This window comes from Alligator mississippiensis, chromosome 10 (assembly GCF_030867095.1).
Source record: "Alligator mississippiensis isolate rAllMis1 chromosome 10, rAllMis1, whole genome shotgun sequence".
Classification (NCBI taxonomy): domain Eukaryota; kingdom Metazoa; phylum Chordata; order Crocodylia; family Alligatoridae; genus Alligator; species Alligator mississippiensis.
In genome coordinates, this window is record NC_081833.1 from 13,213,936 (window position 1) to 13,230,871 (window position 16,936).

The window sequence follows — 16,936 nt, forward strand, 5'->3', positions numbered from 1 at the left end:
TAAGAGGCAGACCAGTTATTTTTATTCAAAACTTTTAAAGCCAACAAAGTAGATACATTACAGTTTCTTGCACTGATTTGACAACCCCATATTTAATTTCCCTCACATGCATTTTTCTCCTGCAGGATTTAGCTGCTCTACTGGTCCCAGTTTTACTGAACTGTCATCTGTGTCGCACAGTATTTTGCATCAAGCTCATGGTTTCAGCTACATGAATTCCTAGAGAATGACTTCCATGACTAGGAATGACTTCCATGATTAAAGCTTTGGATGGCTGACAATGGAGAAAGAGAGATGTATAAACTAATTACAAAGAGATTTTTAAAAGGAAATCTCAGGCTTGACAGATCCTGCCATCACCCAATTAAGTTTAGGGACCCTAGTTTTTCAGCACCCTAATCATTTATACGGTCCATGTTTGCCACCTTTCAGACATCCTGAAGAGAATAGAGCATGTGCTGCATCACCCTTGAATACCAGCTTTAGTTTTCTATAAAAAGTACATGAACTTTTTGCCTGAATGTATTCCCCTAGAAGGTTCTGGAGTGTGAATGTCTATAATCCCTTGATAACTTGGCACTGACAAGCAGTGATTTAACTTTGTCACTGGCTTCTCTCTCCCCAAGACCTTCCTCCCTATCCTGAAAGAGGCTTCTGCCAGCACAGTTCATCTGCCTGTGAAAGGCAAGGAAAAAACTAAAGTTACATAAAAAGCTACTGGGGAGGGGAGGGAAGGAATGAGTCTCTCTTCAGTGCCTCCCCTCCCCTAGGTCTTCTCTAGCTAGCATCTGCCTGGAGAAAGAGCCTGAAACATTACTATTTGTCCTTCCCCTTTCCTTTTCTTCCATTTCTACTATTACAGAAGATTACCAATGTTCCCTAGCCACTTCCATAGAGTAAGTTGACTTGAGATAATAGCAGTGTAAAAGACTGTTGCTTAAGCAAACATTATTTAAAATAACTTCTTCCTGAGAAGGGGGAAAAATGCTGAACTTGGACAGCAGTTAATACAGCACTGAAGCTCCACTGTGAACACAGGTATATTTGAAAGAAGGATCTGCACTACCACCAAGCAAACTGATGTGTACAAGACTTCAACAAGCAGAAGAGTTGTGCAACATCCCTCTCTAACACATAAACTAGTTCACTGAAAGCACAGCCACTCATATCTGTACAGCAGAACTTCTACACAAATCATCCATGTCTTCTGCAAGAGTTAAGCAGCTTTGCTTGTCTTCAATATCAAGCCTAGCGTGATAGAGGGTGCTCTCAGCAGGATCTGCACATTTTGCTCCTTACCACAAGGAAAATAAAGTCCTTGGAAAAAACCCAAGCTCCGGTTAAAGAGGGAAGAGGACCTTTCACTTTACAGCCAGGCAGTTGGCATGCTTGGTTGCACTGGGAACAAAATTATTAAGTCTTTCCATACTCCATAGCTCAGAGCAAGGTTGCTGAATTTAAGTGAGCAACTTTATCTCTTCATATGTAAAATGGAATCTCTTCTTTTCTAGACTGAAAGGCAGGCCTGGCATGTGTGAAGGAGAAAGGAAGTTAGCATACAATTTTAACAGCATCACTCCTGGTATTACAAACAATTCCAGTGGTACCGTAGCTGAACATACTAGTGTACAGAGACTAGAGGCAGCTCCAGAATGGCCATCAATGGTACTAACTCAGGTGCGTGTGATTTTCTCTGGAGGCATGAATCCTGTGTCACCAAGCGTTCGAAGCGCCACTCTTCCATTAGGACAAATCACCAAGTGTGTTATACTGCCATTATTTAGGGACATCCGAAGCCAGCCTTCTGGGGGGAACTGTAATGCTCTATTTGGTAGGGGGAAAAGAAAAAAAGGACAACAGGTATAGTTAATCTATAACCAAATATGAAGATGAGCATGCAGCTGGTAGCTCTAGTGTCATTTTCTTCTCTGCTAGGTGGAAACATCTACCCCAGTAAAGCTGTGCATCAAACAGTTTACATGCAAAATCTCCTGCCTAGAGCCATGGTACTGTAGCTCCATGCCTAGAAGTGAAAGGTGCAGGAAAGAAAAGGCAACAGCAAGAAGAATTTTCATTTAAAATAGTAACAGTGATAGCAGTGAAGATGCAAGCTCCTACTGGCAAGTCTGTGCCACTATAACCAGAGCATGTATTGCAAGTACTGAATGGTAGGCACACTTGCAGGTCTCACACTTTTTCAAATTGAGTTTTATCTTTTCCTCCCTCATGCACTCGCAAAACTGCTATTGAAAAGCTATAGCTTGGACTGCTTCATCTCAGACTTACTGTCAACATGAGTCAAAACTGACTATTGCATAAGAGTTTTCTACAGGACATCACCACACAGTATTAGTGAAGTTGAGCTATTATTAAATAAGATCTCAAAAGGAAAACAAGGGCAAGGAGGGAACAAAGGGAAAGCAGGGGTAGGACAGTCAGGTCAGGACCTGGAGTTAAGAGCTGTAGAGAAGTGGTGGGGGGAAGAAGAAAGAAGAGAATAAATTCAGAGAACTTGGGGAAACCAGAAGTAAAAAGCAAACCAACCAAAAAAACCCCACACACTGAACACTTCAGGAAAATACTCTAGCTTGTTCCAGGAGTGAAAACAGACCTTGTCAAGTAACCATTAGCACTGCAATGAAAAGCAGAGGTGCACCGATACATTGGTCCAATATCAGATCTGTACCGATATAAAGAAAAATTGGCTGCATCAGAAATCAGCCTGAAGTGACAAATAATATGGCCGATAAATGGCCATACATTGAACCAGGGCTGTGCCAGGCGGGCGGCAGCAGCACTGGGAGCAGCATTCCAGGGGGCTACGACAAGGTTTAGGGTGGCTGCAGCCACCTCCAGTGCCCCCTCCCAGCACTGCTGCCACCCGCCCCGGGCCCAGGCCCTGCCAAGAAATGTCTAGCATAGCCCCATCTCCAGCCTGCCTGCCCTGAGCAGATCCAGGGGCACATGCCCCCCCCCCACCCAGGATGTGTGCAGCAGTGGAAGCCACCCCCCAACCAGCCATGACTCCATCCCATGCCCTACCCTGGCTGGGCAGTACCTGCCCCACCCCCTCCCTCCCCGTGGAGGGTGTTGATCTGCACCCCCCCACCATGACCCTTTCCTCCCACAACAGATTTACCAGCTGTGCCCTAATACCAGAAGCTCCCCAACTTTCATTCAACCCTAAATGCTATTACCAGATGTGTTCATTTAGCTATGGGAGCCCTGATCTGCTCCCACAATAGGAGTTAGGACTGTTAAGGCAGCATGAACTACTGATTGCGAGAGCAAGTTCAGAAAGAAAGACACCAATGAGATGCAAGTATATAGCCAAGGACAGGAGACAGCAGTTCCCCATCTTTCTGCCAATCCCATTTGATTAGTTTTCTCTGCAACAATCCATACTTAGGGGGTGACAGGGCTGGAGAGGCATAGGACACCACTAATAACTGAGACCTAGAAATGGGTTTCAATTCCCAGTGACCTTTGGGAGATCTTTCCCTTTTTACTTCACAATCATTCAGTAGGAACGGTCAAGCATTAACCACTGAAGGTGATCAAGCGCTGGAACAAGCTATCTAGAGAAACTGTAGAGTCTCCATCTCTGAAAGCTTTGAATAGCCAGTTCAGATAACCGCTTTGAGATGGTTTAGTCTGGGATGATTCTGCTTTGAGCAGGGAGCTGGATTAGATGACCTTGTGAGGTCCCTTCAGCCCTACTTTACTATGATCCCTGTGAAGGTTCACATTTTAAATCCCATTTTCATATCCGCAGCTTAATCCCATCACGATGTAGGAACAGCTGCTCACAGTGTAGCACTTATCCTCACTATTCACCTTCACCCTGCTAATAATTCAAGCAATTTCCTAGCTACAATGGCCTAACACCACAATGCACTAAACCAATTTTAGTTAAAATCTGTTAATTGTGCAGATGAATCCTTCTTGCATCACAATTACCTGCAAACTATGTAGCGGATCACATTTGCATGGCAGACATAGATTTCATAGCTATCTTCTTCTTGCTTTGCATCTGCTCTATGAATGTAATTTCGGAAGGCAGCCTCAACGCGAGCCCCATCTTCGTAATACTGCTGATAACAAAGCGTTTGTCATTAAATACAGATCATACCAGCACAGGTCATTGCCGACACCTTCTAAAGGGTCAGAAGTCAGTTCAGCTTCAAAACCTGCATGAGACTACTGAGGAGAATTTAAGGTATGGACAAATATCATATGTGCTCACAGAAGAAAAAGGTACGGAATTATAGGAGGCCTAGCAGACAGCTTGCGCACAAGCAATACAGAAGTACAGTTAGTAAGACCCGCATGAAATATGCCCAATGACAAATTGTATATAAAAATTTACCACAGCTTCTGGCTTCCAGTGAGAAATTGAAGGATCCGGTTCTATAGGAGCTCCCTCTCTCAGCAGATCAGTGCTAATTTTTTTGACCCCTGGAAATTCAGTACACATTGACAAAGAGAAGGAATCATTACTTCATAGGCCGATACAAATGGGCTCATGGTTTTAGTCAGGAAGATATAAATTACATTTCTTCATGTTCTGTATTCAAAGAAGCCATTAGGTCATAAGCAAAATCTGAACATTTAGGTTTATATGGCTTCCCATTAAGGATCTCTGATAACTTCCAATAGCAGAGACATTCACTCTTGCAGCCTTTTGTCTATTGGAATTCAGATCAAGTATTAAGAGCAGGCGAAGACTTCCCTTTCCAAATACGTGTTAATATTGGATTCTAAAATGTGACCTCCTTTAGTCCAGTGGTTCTCAGCCTTTTTTGTACCAGGACTCATTTGTAAACATTGATGGCCAGTCCCAACCCAGTGCCACTCATTCCTGACCCACTGCCTCCACCCCTAGGCCCCAGCCCTCCAGTGCCTGGGGAAGGGGGTATAGAGAATAAAGGGTGGGGAAATGGGGTCTGGGGCCCATCTAAGCAGCCCCTTGCATGCTGGAACTCTGACAGCCTGCAACGGGAAAGACATGGTTTCCCACATTTATCTTTTTTTCTTTTTTTTAAAGAGAATCCATTTTTAAAGTTTGTTGATCCATTTTTACTGTTTGTCCACAACCCTTTTAAATATTCTTGCAACCTAATTTTCCACTTTTGGGTCACAAATCACAGGTTGAGAAATGCTGCTTTAGTCTGAAGAAAGGCTCTGTTCTGCTTGGAAGATGCTGCTTGGAGGATTATTAGACCTATGCTCAGGGACTAGAGATAAACTTAAATTCACCACTTTTCACTTCTCTTCCCTTCCTCAACTTCCAATTTTGGCAGGCCACTTCTAATCTGCAGTCAAATGCCATTAATATATATTCCATGTTGGACTTGATGACTATTAGACAGATTCCTGAAAAAAAATTCAGTCTATCAGGATCTGGTGCTGATCATAATGGTTTGTGCGTTTTGCTCACACACTTGTGTGAATAAAATTGCGCACTTTTGCCACCAAGATAATCCAGAGTTTGGGACCAAGTACTCCCACTGCTGTATACAGGTAGACAAATTGCATAACAGCTTTCAATGTGCCACCTTTCCCTTTCTCTCTAGTCCAGTATCTAGTCTAGTATCCTGCTGCATCCACTTCCTGCTATCAGAGTTGTAGCAGTCCTGTAGCTATGCCTATGTACTCTTAAGGCAAAAGTTATCATTCTCTCCCTTTCAGTACACTGGCACCAAGACCACAAGGGCAGAAGCAGACACTGCCCATCGCCAACTTATTTGCTAGACCTTTGTCCATCACCCTGCACATCAACTAAACTGCACATGACAAGAACTCTACTCAGAAAACCACAAAATGACACAATGCTCTCAAACCACTCACCTGGAAGATATTTACTGATGATTTCTGTAGTTTCCGTAGCTCTGGCCATGGAGGAGTGGATAATCTTCTCAAATTTCAACCCCAGGCTTGCCAGCCTGTGCCCAGTCAGGTCAGCCTGTTCACGACCTTAAAGTGATATTAGCTAGATAGTAAGTTGCTGGTATTTGCAGAAATAGCCTTCAAAGTGTCTGTAAGATGCTAAGTACAAATAATAATCCATCCTCTTCTGCCACCATTAACTGTGATTCATGTCATGTCACTGGCTGGAAAGGATACATTAAAAGTACCTTTGGTAGCATCACTACCAACTCAGACCAAGTTTGCTGGCTACAAGACTCCAGTACATATTTGTACTACCCCCTTCCATTTCAGTGAGAAGTATTCTATGGCAAGCTAGTTACCCTCCCTGTTTCCACAAACAGGGGGCCAGTTTGCCAGCACCCCTATGTTCTTGGGAGTGCAGAAGAGAGTGTGTGTCCAATAGCCTGTCTTGAAATAACAGCCACAGAAGTATGCATCAGCCCATACAGTGGTAGTAAATTACTCTTTGAAATCCACAGCACTCGGGGTAGCAGGAAATTATCTATCCCCATCTTGCATGTAGATAGATGGAAGAATACAGAACTGAAGCAGCTCAAAGGCATAAAGCCAGACAAATTCAGGGCCAAGACCTTGCCCTGCTTGAGCTGCTCTCTGAGGCCACCTCTATTTAAAGCCACTTTCATCTGCTTTAAAATGTAAATTAAAGCTAGTAAAACCCAGAGCATCAACAACATTTTTGGCACCACATCTTCTGCACCTCAAGCACCACTCTAAGGAAAGCTCTTGCCTCCTCACAGCAAAAGTGTCAATGTGCTTGTGCTAATGAAATATGCACTCTTAATGAAGCAATTAGTCAGTGCTATTTCTTTTGATACCTAGGCATAAGTATTTGCCAAGCATAGGTTAATTAGTTTTAATATACAAAGGGTGGGTATTCTCATTTCAACAAATAGAAATGTATTCGTACTATTCCCATCAATAGAAATTAGGAAGCAGCAAGAAGCACGCATCCTTCATCTCCGACTATGAACACTCCAATGGAAAGAAAAAAAAGACACAGAGATTTCATTCTGTGACCTCACCTAAATGAAATACTGCCATAATAGAAGGTTGGGCCCAAAACAGGAGCCCCCCTCCCCTCTCCCAAAAAAAAGGGAGGGGGGGAGCAGAGAGGTGAAGGGATGGATGCTTTTTCCAAGTTTGTCATGATGAAGACAATCACACTGATCTGCATTTTAGTTCAAAATCTCAGACAAAGGACATTTAAAAAAGCCAACTACACTGAAAGTTTAGCTCAAAATCTCGAGAGAAGTTAAAACTTCATACTGGATTTAAGATATGACTGCTACTCATGCAAAGGCATGTTTGATACATGCCTAAGTATATTTTAGAGGAATCATAATGGGAGGAACAAGCTTATTGAAGTGCCCACGTATGTTTAAAAGGATCCAAGGTGCAGACTACGAAGCTGGCAAAGGGATCCAGAGTAGAAACAGCCGATTTAACAATTCAGGTCAGTGGTAGAGCAAGACAGCTCTCAGGGCAAGGTGTACAATCCAGCATGCTTCTAGTCACATACCCAGGGGGGTCAAAGCTCTGTCCTCATCGGCTCGGCCATCCAAGTTGTACTGAGAATGGCAGATAAGAAATATGTCCCTGGTAGCTTTTGGTTTGCAGTGATTCAGGAGAGAGGCAAGCTCCTCTTCCCCAGTCTCTTCATTTTTCTTTTTCAGGTTAACAAGAGCCAGTGGTTCACGTCTAAAAATATTGAAAGGAATACGTTTAAACACGGCAGAAGGAAAGGCAAGCAAGCCTGCTTCTTAACTGTAGACTCCATCTCTTTTAGGTCCAGTATATGGTGCAGCTAAGGTTATTTTCTCTGCTTACTAGAGACAAACCGGGTAGAACTGACATGCAAAACTAAGGTTTTAACCCTTCACTTAACTCTTGACTGGTTAAAAATAAGCTAGTATAATATTACCTCTCCTTCACTATTATGTTACCATTAGTCAACAGATGTACCCCCCTAGTGCAGGGGGGGCTGGATCCGATGATCTCACGGGGTCTCTTCCAGCCCCTAACATCTATGAATCTATAAGGATTGTTTTGGGTTACAATTTAAACTGGGGGGAGGGAGGAAGGGGAAGGAAATAGTTCATTTAGCTACCAGTCAATGAAACAGGATTGGCAGGAAAATGACCTATTACATAGCAACCAGTGTAAGAGGGACTGGTAGCACAAACATAGATACCTGCAGGCAAGAACACCATTCTCCACTGCATTCTCAAGCATTTCATTGCATCCCATTTGCTCTCATTCCTTCACCCTCCCCCCTTCCCTTTCTGCTGTACTAAATTAAAATTCAAATAGCATTCAAGGTACCATTTGGATACTGAAAAACTGAAAATTCAGAGCACAGTACATGGTACCCTCCTTAGCCCCTTCATTAGTACCAGAACACATTGCAATATTTAAGTGGCCAAAGGTACCCACCGATTGAATCTCCTGCATAAACCAAACAGAAGGCTGCAGCATGGTTCTCACCAGCCTTTGCTTACTTCACTTCAAGGTGTCAAGGGCTGCAGACAATAGATGCATCTGAAGTCTGAATTTCCTTTGTCTCCTAGGTTTAAGGCCACATCTTCAACATGCAACATGTATTCTGGAAAGAGCATTGACCAGAGTGATACTGACATGATTTTTTCAGTGAGTGTTACAAATAATCTTTGGATCCCAGGAGCCCATTACATTCATGACATTTCTAAATCTTAAGTATGTGCCTGACCTGCACATACCTAAGATCCCAGGTGTATTAGCATAATCTGTGCCAAACTAGGCACTGTAACAGTGCCTAACTAAATCGTGTGCACTAGTTGAAGAGTTATTCCATCATAAATAGTATGTCTGCTGCTCACAAGCTACACAGAAAAGCTATTCCCACACAAGTGCTCTTCTTCACACCAGCTTATGATGGTGCTGCAATCCTGAAGCCGGAGGATGAGAGGGCAGTTTAGATCCCCATGGCCCATCATTCCTTCACTACTCAAGAGATGCTTAGCAACGCATCTCTTGTCCCATCCGTTTCACCACTGTGCTACCAGATTTCTGCCAGTGTGAACCACGCAAAGCTAGAAACTGGAAAGAGACTGAAAATGGTTGAACGATCCAGAGAACTTAGTACACAGCAAATCCTGCCTCCAAAGGTTTCTCCCAAGACACTGAAGCCGCATGGACCCCCAAAAGACCAATACACCATATCAGAGATTACAACTATCTCCAGTTTCCAGCAAGGAATATGAATACAGGATTATCACCTGGTGCTTCCTTCATATAGTCAGCCATGTCCCTCCATTACAGTACAGCCTCTCGTTATCCTCCGTTATTTATCCACTCCCTCAGAGCTACTGTAATCATCCCTTCATTCTGCCACATGGAACATTAATCCTTCTTTGCACAAATCATGCACGTCTTGCAGACATAACTGATAGTCATCCTCAAAAGGACAAGAGGCAAAGAATAACCTTCCTGTTCATCACTAGCTTTGCTCCTTTGCTTGCCTGTACCCGACGCCAATATGCACTCCATCAACCCTATCCAGAGCTTCCAGATTAAGCCCTGTGATCCTGCTTCTCCAAATAGGCACTGATCCTCTTCTCCATCTCACAGAAATCCTTTCACTCCTCCACCTCCACCCCCCAGAAGGAATTCTGCTCTTGATCGCAGAACAGTTACTTTCTTCAGTATTACAGGATTTGCTGCTTCCGGGTTGTTTGGTTTTGTTTGTTAAACAAACTTCTGTGTATTTTTTAAGCATTTTACCATGAGTATCTTCCTTTCAGCAGAATAAACACTACTTTGGTCAGGAGAAGAAAGAAAAAAAATATCAGTTTGGTTAAACAGCAGCTAAGTCAGCATCACTATTTCAATTTAAAATGTGCATTCCTCCTAATAAATGAGTCTGCTAAGCCTTTAAGAAGGTTACTCCCAAAACCATTTAATAAGACTTTTCAGTAATGATTCCCTTTCAATCACAATAAAGCACTAAAATTACTGCCCAAAGAAGAGTCCTCTTTTATACTTACCAGGGTTTCCTTTTTTTCTTCCCGTGAACTGTATCAATTCAAGATAAGCAGGTAAAACAGAACTTGAGAGCCATCTGCAGTTACAGGCTCAGAAAAATCTGTGGAAGGGCAATTCACCATCGAGAAAGTGTATATACCAGTATTTCTTATTATACCAGTAAAGACCCCAGACAATTATGATATTACCATACATTAAGTTATACCTCTATGTCAAACAAGCTCACTAAGGAGTACAACCTGATGCTATTTGCTGTACTACGTTAATCTTCAGAGGGTTTGGATACAAAAGACATTTTCAAAAGCTACTGTCCTTTAAGACTTGCAACACAAATAATTGCATTTTTCACATCTGAAACCAGGACTATCTTCCTCCAAAAGCCCTTACTAAGTTTGAGACTGGACTGATTTTTGCTGCTAGGCATGATCAGCTGTAACCCGATTAAAACAGCAAGGACTGGTTATTCTGAAACCGCTGCCCTTTTCACATTCGCTACCTGCAAGGCCTAAATGTTACTGAAACCAATTATGCAGTCTGTTCCAGGAAGTTTTTAAAGCAGCAAATCCCTGCTGACATGCCTGCTAATAGGCTACTCTTCTTACAAGTCTCAAAAAAAGGTTTCTGAGCTCCACTGAAGAGTTTTAAGATCAAGTGCTGCCTTCAAGAATCAAAGCCACCAAGCAAGTTTGAAGCACAACGCTTCTAAAGAGAAATGAGAGACTTTAAACTAGATTTCTCATATTAGCAGAGCTCTTACTTTTATTTCCCAGAATACTGCAGCTCTGCCAGGTACCCCTCTCTAGGAAGTAGAGAAAAGTCCAAGCTTGCTTTAGACCATTTCATTTTTAGAGAACCAGATTTAGATCAATGCAGTAGACCAGTTTTATTGCAATATCAGATATGAAAGACGGAAACAAAGCCTTTGAATTAATTTGCATCTATTTAGCCTACCACTTCCAGCCTCAAGATCTAACGGTAAAAAAAAAAAAAAAAAAGATTGTATAGTTACATCTCTGCCCAAACTTAGATGAGATAATCAAGAATTAAGTTTGCAGGAGTCAGCTCTTTCAAGAGGCACTACACTCCTGTGTTGCATACCTACGTATAATTACATATTTAGCAACCTTAACTATACCTTAACTCTGCTTGTTAAATTTAATGAACACATTTTTGGGGTAGATACAGCAAAGGCTGCACTACCTGTTACTAACACTCTCTTGTCACATGGTTAAGCTAGCGTTGTAGGAGTCTGAGAACACAAGCTTTCACAGGACATTAGAGAATGAAAAGTTAGTGCATAACTAATCAGAATTAATTAGCTAGCTGCAGACATTAACAAGGGTAGTAGACTATCACCTAGCTCTAGTACCCATCATGCAACATATCATCTAGACCTTACAGAAGTAACTGATGATAAAAAAAGATGTACTTTTCACAAAGTCATTCCTCAACAAGTAAGAGGAGACTTGCACCCAAATATTTCAGTACAGTTCAGAGGAGCCACCCAAGATTAAGACACATTACAAATGGATTTAGGATTTTAAGGCCCTCAAGTTGCCAAAGTCCTGTTTACATGGCCTTTAAACTGGTTTGGTATTGGAGCACATCTGTTCACCCCACAGACTGCTATACTGAATCCAACCAAAGTCCGGTACAATCCAATGAGAGTTTTGTGGCTTAGTAAAGCAATGTGGTGCCATGTCAGAGTACATTGGAGAACTCAATGAAAGAAGTTCATTATGGGCCTGTCATGTAAATTTGGGTAAAGAAAGCAAGAATGGATGGGAACTGGGCCATCTAACTTATCCTACAGAAAGCCCCTCCATGTCTGGGTGGCATCATATTACCGGGGCCAGTTTGCCAACAGTCTGTAGTGGCTACACAGTCAAGGAGATTACTAGGGAAAGGTACAGGATTGTCTGGAATACTTGGAAATCAATTTGTGTACAAATTTTAAAATGAAAGTAAGAGTCAAGCAATTTCATCAGCACAAGAATTAAACCAGATACTCTCACAAAGGTGTGCTGCCAAAATAACTGCATTTAAAGAGACACTATTATTTTTTAAGGTTTTTAAAGTTTGACCTACATAGCTCTGTTCATGCAGACATTTGACTTAGTTTCAGATTAAAAACATTAGGCATTATACAATAAACACCTGCTAAGGCTTAGTTTGGATTTAGCGTTATTAAAACAGGAGTCTGGCATACAAATCTCTCTGATGGGATAATTCCGCGAGATAGCTTTGGCTTGTGTAGCTCCTCAATACTTATATCTGAACATTTGAACAGCAAAGCATAATAAAAAAATAAACAAGTCAGCTGAATGCAGGCAATTCTATGGAGAGTTTCACAAAATTAAGTTCAAAGCCTTGCCAGAGATTATTTTTCAAAAAATGCTAAGAAGCCTTTAAGCATATTTATGCTCCAGAGGCAAACAAAGGGGACCTGAACTTTCCAGATGTCTGCTGGGAAGAGCAGTCAGCCAGGTCTGACCACTCACATAGGTTCCTAGCCAAGATTCAGGACCTCCATCTAACTCAGGAGGTGCACAGCCCCGCCAGGGGAGACGCCTTGTTGGATCTGGTGCTGGCCGCAGGCGACGACCTCATGTGGGGGCTGTGGGTACTCGACCACCTGGGCGACAGCGATCATCGCCTGCTGGAATTCACCATCCAGCACAAGGTGGCAAAAGCCAGCAGCAAGGCAGCAGGCTTGGACTTCAGGAGGGTGGATTTCAATGAGGTAAGAAGAATAGTTGGGGAAGTACTGAGGTCCCGGAGGGGAGGGGAGTCGGGTGTCCAAGAGGAGCGGTTGATCCTTAAGGAGATGATCCTCCAAGCCCAAAGGGAGGTAATCCCAACAAGGGTCAGAGGGGTCAAGAGGGCGCAAAAGCCCCCATGGCTCACCAAAAGCATACGGGAACATCTCCTAGCTAAAAGGGAGGCATACACGCAATGAAAGGGAGGGGCCATCACCAGGGAGGACTACACCTCGGTTGCTCGGGGTTGCAGGGGGGCAGTCAAGAAGGCAAAGGCGGAGATGGAACTGGGACTAGCTACTCGGATTAAGGACAACAAGAAGTTGTTTTTTAAATACGCAGGGGGCAAAAAGAAGGTACCCAGTAATGTGGGGCCTCTGCAAAACATGCTAGGTAATCTGGTTGTCGCACCAGACAACAAGGCTAACCTATTTAACGATTTGCCTCCATTTTCCACCACAGGGACCAGATCAGCCCATCGCCGGGACCCCCTCAGGCCCCGGGGGAGGTGCACCCAGGACTAGAGTCAGTGAGGACCTAGTCAGGGAACTTCTGGACGGACTGGACGTATTTAAATCAGCTGGTCCTGACGGCCTCCACCCCAGAGTGCTGAGCGAACGAGCAGAGGTCATTGTGGGACCCTGGCACGGCTTTATGAGCACTCGTGGTGCTCTGGCAAGGTGCCAGAGGACTGGAAAAGGGCCAATGTGGTTCCCATTTTCAAAAAAAGGAGGAAGGAGGACCCAGGCAACTACAGGCCAGTTAGTCTTACCTCGATCCTAGGTAAGCTTTTTGAGAGAATTATCCTGGCGCATGTCCATGAGGGGCCAGCAGGGAAGGTTATGCTTAGGGGCAACCAACATGGGTTCATTAGAGGCAGGTCCTGTCAGACCAACCTGGTGGCCTTCTATGTCCAGGTCACAAAATCCTTAGACGCAGGGGTAGCAGTGGACGTAGTCTTTTTGGACTTCAGGAAAGCCTTCGACACTGTCTCTCACCCCATTCTCATTAAAAAACTAAGGAACTGTGGCGTCGACACCTACACAGTCAAATGGGTCGCTAACTGGCTGGAGGGCCGCACCCAGAGAGTGGTGGTGGACGGGTCATTTTCGACCTGGAGGGACGTGGGTGGTGGGGTCCCCCAGGGCTCAGTCCTCAGACCCGCGCTGTTAAACATCTTCATCAGTGACTTGGACAAGGGGGTAAAAAGCACCCTGTTTAGATTCACAGACAACACTAAGATGTGGAGAAGTGGGTACGCTAGAAGTGGGGGGAATAGGCTGCAATCAGACCTAGACAGGTTACAGAGGTGGGTAGATGAGAACAGGATGGGTTTCAACACTGACAAGTACAAGGTGCTGCACCTGGGGAGGAAGAACCAGCAGCATACCTACAAGCTGCGGAACTCCCTTCTTGTCAGTGCAGAGGCAGAAAAGGATCTTGGAATCATTATTGATGCCAAAATGAACATGGGCCGGCAGTGTGAGGATGCGGTCAGGAAGGCCAACAGCACCTTGTCATGCATCCACAGATGCATCTCAAGCAGGTCCAAGCACGTGATCCTCCTCCTCTACGCGGCACTGGTCAGGCCACAGTTGGAGTACTGCGTCCAGTTCTGGGCACCACACTTCAGGAGGGATGTGGACAGCACTGAGAGGGTCCAGAGAAGGGCCACCCACATGATCGGGGGCAGCAAGGCAGGCCCTACGAGGAGAGGCTATGGGACCTGAACCTGTTCAGCCTCCACAACAGAAGGAGGAGGGGGGATCTAGTGGCCTGTTACAAACTAGTCAGAGGGGACCAGCAGGTATTGGGGGAGTCCCTGTTCCCCCAAGCACTACCAGGAGTGACTAGAAATAACGGTCACAAGCTGGCAGAGGGTAGATTTAGACTAGACATCAGGAGGCGCTACTTCACTGTCAGAGCAGCTAGGATCTGGAACCAACTTCCAAGAGAAGTGGTGCTGGCTCCTACCCTGGGGGTCTTTAAGAGGAGGCTAGATGAACACCTTGCTGGGGTCATTTGACCCCAGTGCTCTTTCCTGCCATGGCAGGGGGTCGGACTTGATGATCTGTCAAGGTCCCTTCCGACCCTACAAACTATGAAAGCAGCAGGCTCAGTATTTGCCAAGACAACTTTTGTCATCCACAACAGCATTGACAGGTTTTTAGTTCTACAAAAAACAAGATATTTTTAAAACAAAAATTTATTATCACAGGGTAAATTTTTGCCTAAAGATAAATACAATTCCATCACTCACTCGGAGTCATGATTTATTACAGCAGTTTCTGCTAGTGGGTTCAGCAGGACTTCATGATTATCCTATGCCAAAGTTTAGCAGACTATCTGTACTGGCCAACACGGATCAAGCGATAGGTATGTACAGGGAGGACAAGTTTTGAGTTATCCAAATTAAAAATGGAGACGATATTTCCACAAGGTGTTTAGGTGCTTCCAAGACAGATGTTACTGAAGAGGCATAAACCACTGTATTTCTGCCCAGGCAATATACACATTGTAACTATGCTGGTTATGTGACATCCTCTCTTCAAGGCTGGGGAGCGCAGCGATACCACGAGCCGTCCCGCCACCACAGCGCGCCGCAGGGGCTGCGATGCTTCAGAGGCAACAAGAAGACGCCCGCGTCGAGCTCACAAAGTGCTCTGGGATCAAAGGATCTACTGATTATTTTTTCCTGTCTTTTGTGCAGCTGGCTGTGCATCGTGCCTTTTAAAAGTCCATTAGGTCTGTCTTTAAAAGGAACTCCACCGAGGTCTGCAGCGAGCGCTCGTCACTCGAGCTCAGAGCCACGAGAAAACTCCGAAGCGAATGCTGCAGGCAGCTCCAGAAAACAGAGGCGGTAATCACGGATTTCTACCTGGCCATTCTTCTGGGTTCGTCCTTTCAGCAGCTCAGCCCTGGAGGCCCCCGAGGGCCACAAATGGAATCCAGGCGTCCTGAGACCCAGTCCCGTCTCCTCCTGCCCCAGTGAGCAGCAGCACGTGTGAGGAGGTCCCCGGCTCCACAGCACAAGCCCTTCAGGTGCCCCACCCCCACCAGCCACACGGCCTGTCCCAAGCAGGGCCAGACCCTACCACTTCTGTGGGGGCACCCATGGGCAGTGGAGGGGAGCACGGAGGAATGTACTATCAGGCGGGGGGGGGGGAATCCCCTCTGGCGCCCCTTACCCCACAGCACGGAGGAACGTACCATCCCACGAGGGGGAACCCCAGGAACGGCCGTTACCCCACAGCACGGAGGAACGTACCACTCCGCGTGGGGGGGGGGGGGGAATACCGTGCGAAGAGAACGGGCTCAGCAGTCGAGGGCGGCCCCGGCCCCCCGCACGTGGCCCCTACCTGTCCCAGTTGCTGTCCCAGTAGCCGACGCCGGCGGGTCTCCCCAGCCAGGGCGGGTCCTCAAGTCGGGCGCACCAGTTCGGGCCTGCCGCGGGCGGTAGAGGCATCAGCCCCAAGGCGGCACCCGGCGGTAGGAGCGGCGGCCTCGGGGCGGTGCCGGAGGCGGGGTCCGGTTCGGCGTCCCGGGCCGGCGACTTCCCCACAGCCACGGCCGAGAAGAGCACGGAGCCGCCGGCCAGCCCGCACGCGGCCAACGCCAGCGCCCGGCGGAGCGACATGTTGAGCGCGGGGGCAACGGCACCGCCGGGGCCGGGCAGGCGACGCCTTATCGCGAGACCTCCCCGGACGGAGCGCGGCGCGGGACACGCTTCCTGCGCGCGGGGCCGAGGTGGCGGCCGCCGGGTGCGCGCGCGCGCAGGTGGCGCGAGGGGGAGCGGAGGCGCGCGCTGCGTGTTGCCATGCTGCTCCAGCCCCCATAACCGCTTCTTATGAACGAACGACACACCCTCCCCGGAGGGACTCCCATTGGCTCTGCACGTGTCCCAGTGAATATGTCGAACAAGACTCCGCATCGAGCACAGAGCCCAAAATGAAGGTCCGATCCAGATGGGATTATGGGGCAAAATACTGCTTGGACCACCCCGGACTTCCTCGCGATGCCCCTGGGGGCTCTGTACTTGATGGGTGGGGGGTATTATTTCACATATTAATTAGAGCTAATGACATTCTCTCTCTTCAGGATGTGCAATTCATTAATAACAAGCTTTCTTTGGGTCTAGATTAGCTTTGGAAAAGCGACCAGGAATAGGGAACTGGGAATAAGCAACCGGGAAGAAGGAACCAGGA

At 45.9% G+C, this 16,936-nt stretch overlaps 1 protein-coding gene across 5 annotated transcripts; it reads right to left on the minus strand.

Annotated features, from left to right (window-relative positions):
* On the minus strand, positions 1–16,701 carry LOC132243518 (serine/threonine-protein phosphatase PGAM5, mitochondrial-like). 5 transcript variants are annotated; one of them, XM_059713457.1, is made up of 7 exons: positions 16,091–16,698; positions 7,472–7,650; positions 5,851–5,976; positions 4,370–4,458; positions 3,961–4,094; positions 2,612–2,680; positions 1–1,824 (listed from the first exon to the last, which is right to left on the minus strand). In XM_059713457.1, the coding sequence occupies exons 1-7, from the start codon at positions 16,660–16,662 to the stop codon at positions 1,674–1,676; spliced, it is 1,320 nt and encodes a 439-aa protein (XP_059569440.1). In that variant the 5' UTR covers positions 16,663–16,698; the 3' UTR covers positions 1–1,673. The 5 variants fall into 5 exon arrangements, with proteins under 5 accessions (XP_059569440.1, XP_059569441.1, XP_059569442.1 ...); XM_059713458.1 differs by having other exon boundaries at positions 3,961–4,091; positions 16,091–16,697; XM_059713459.1 differs by lacking the exon at positions 2,612–2,680 and having other exon boundaries at positions 16,091–16,693.
* Between the last annotated feature and the right edge of the window lie 235 nt (positions 16,702–16,936).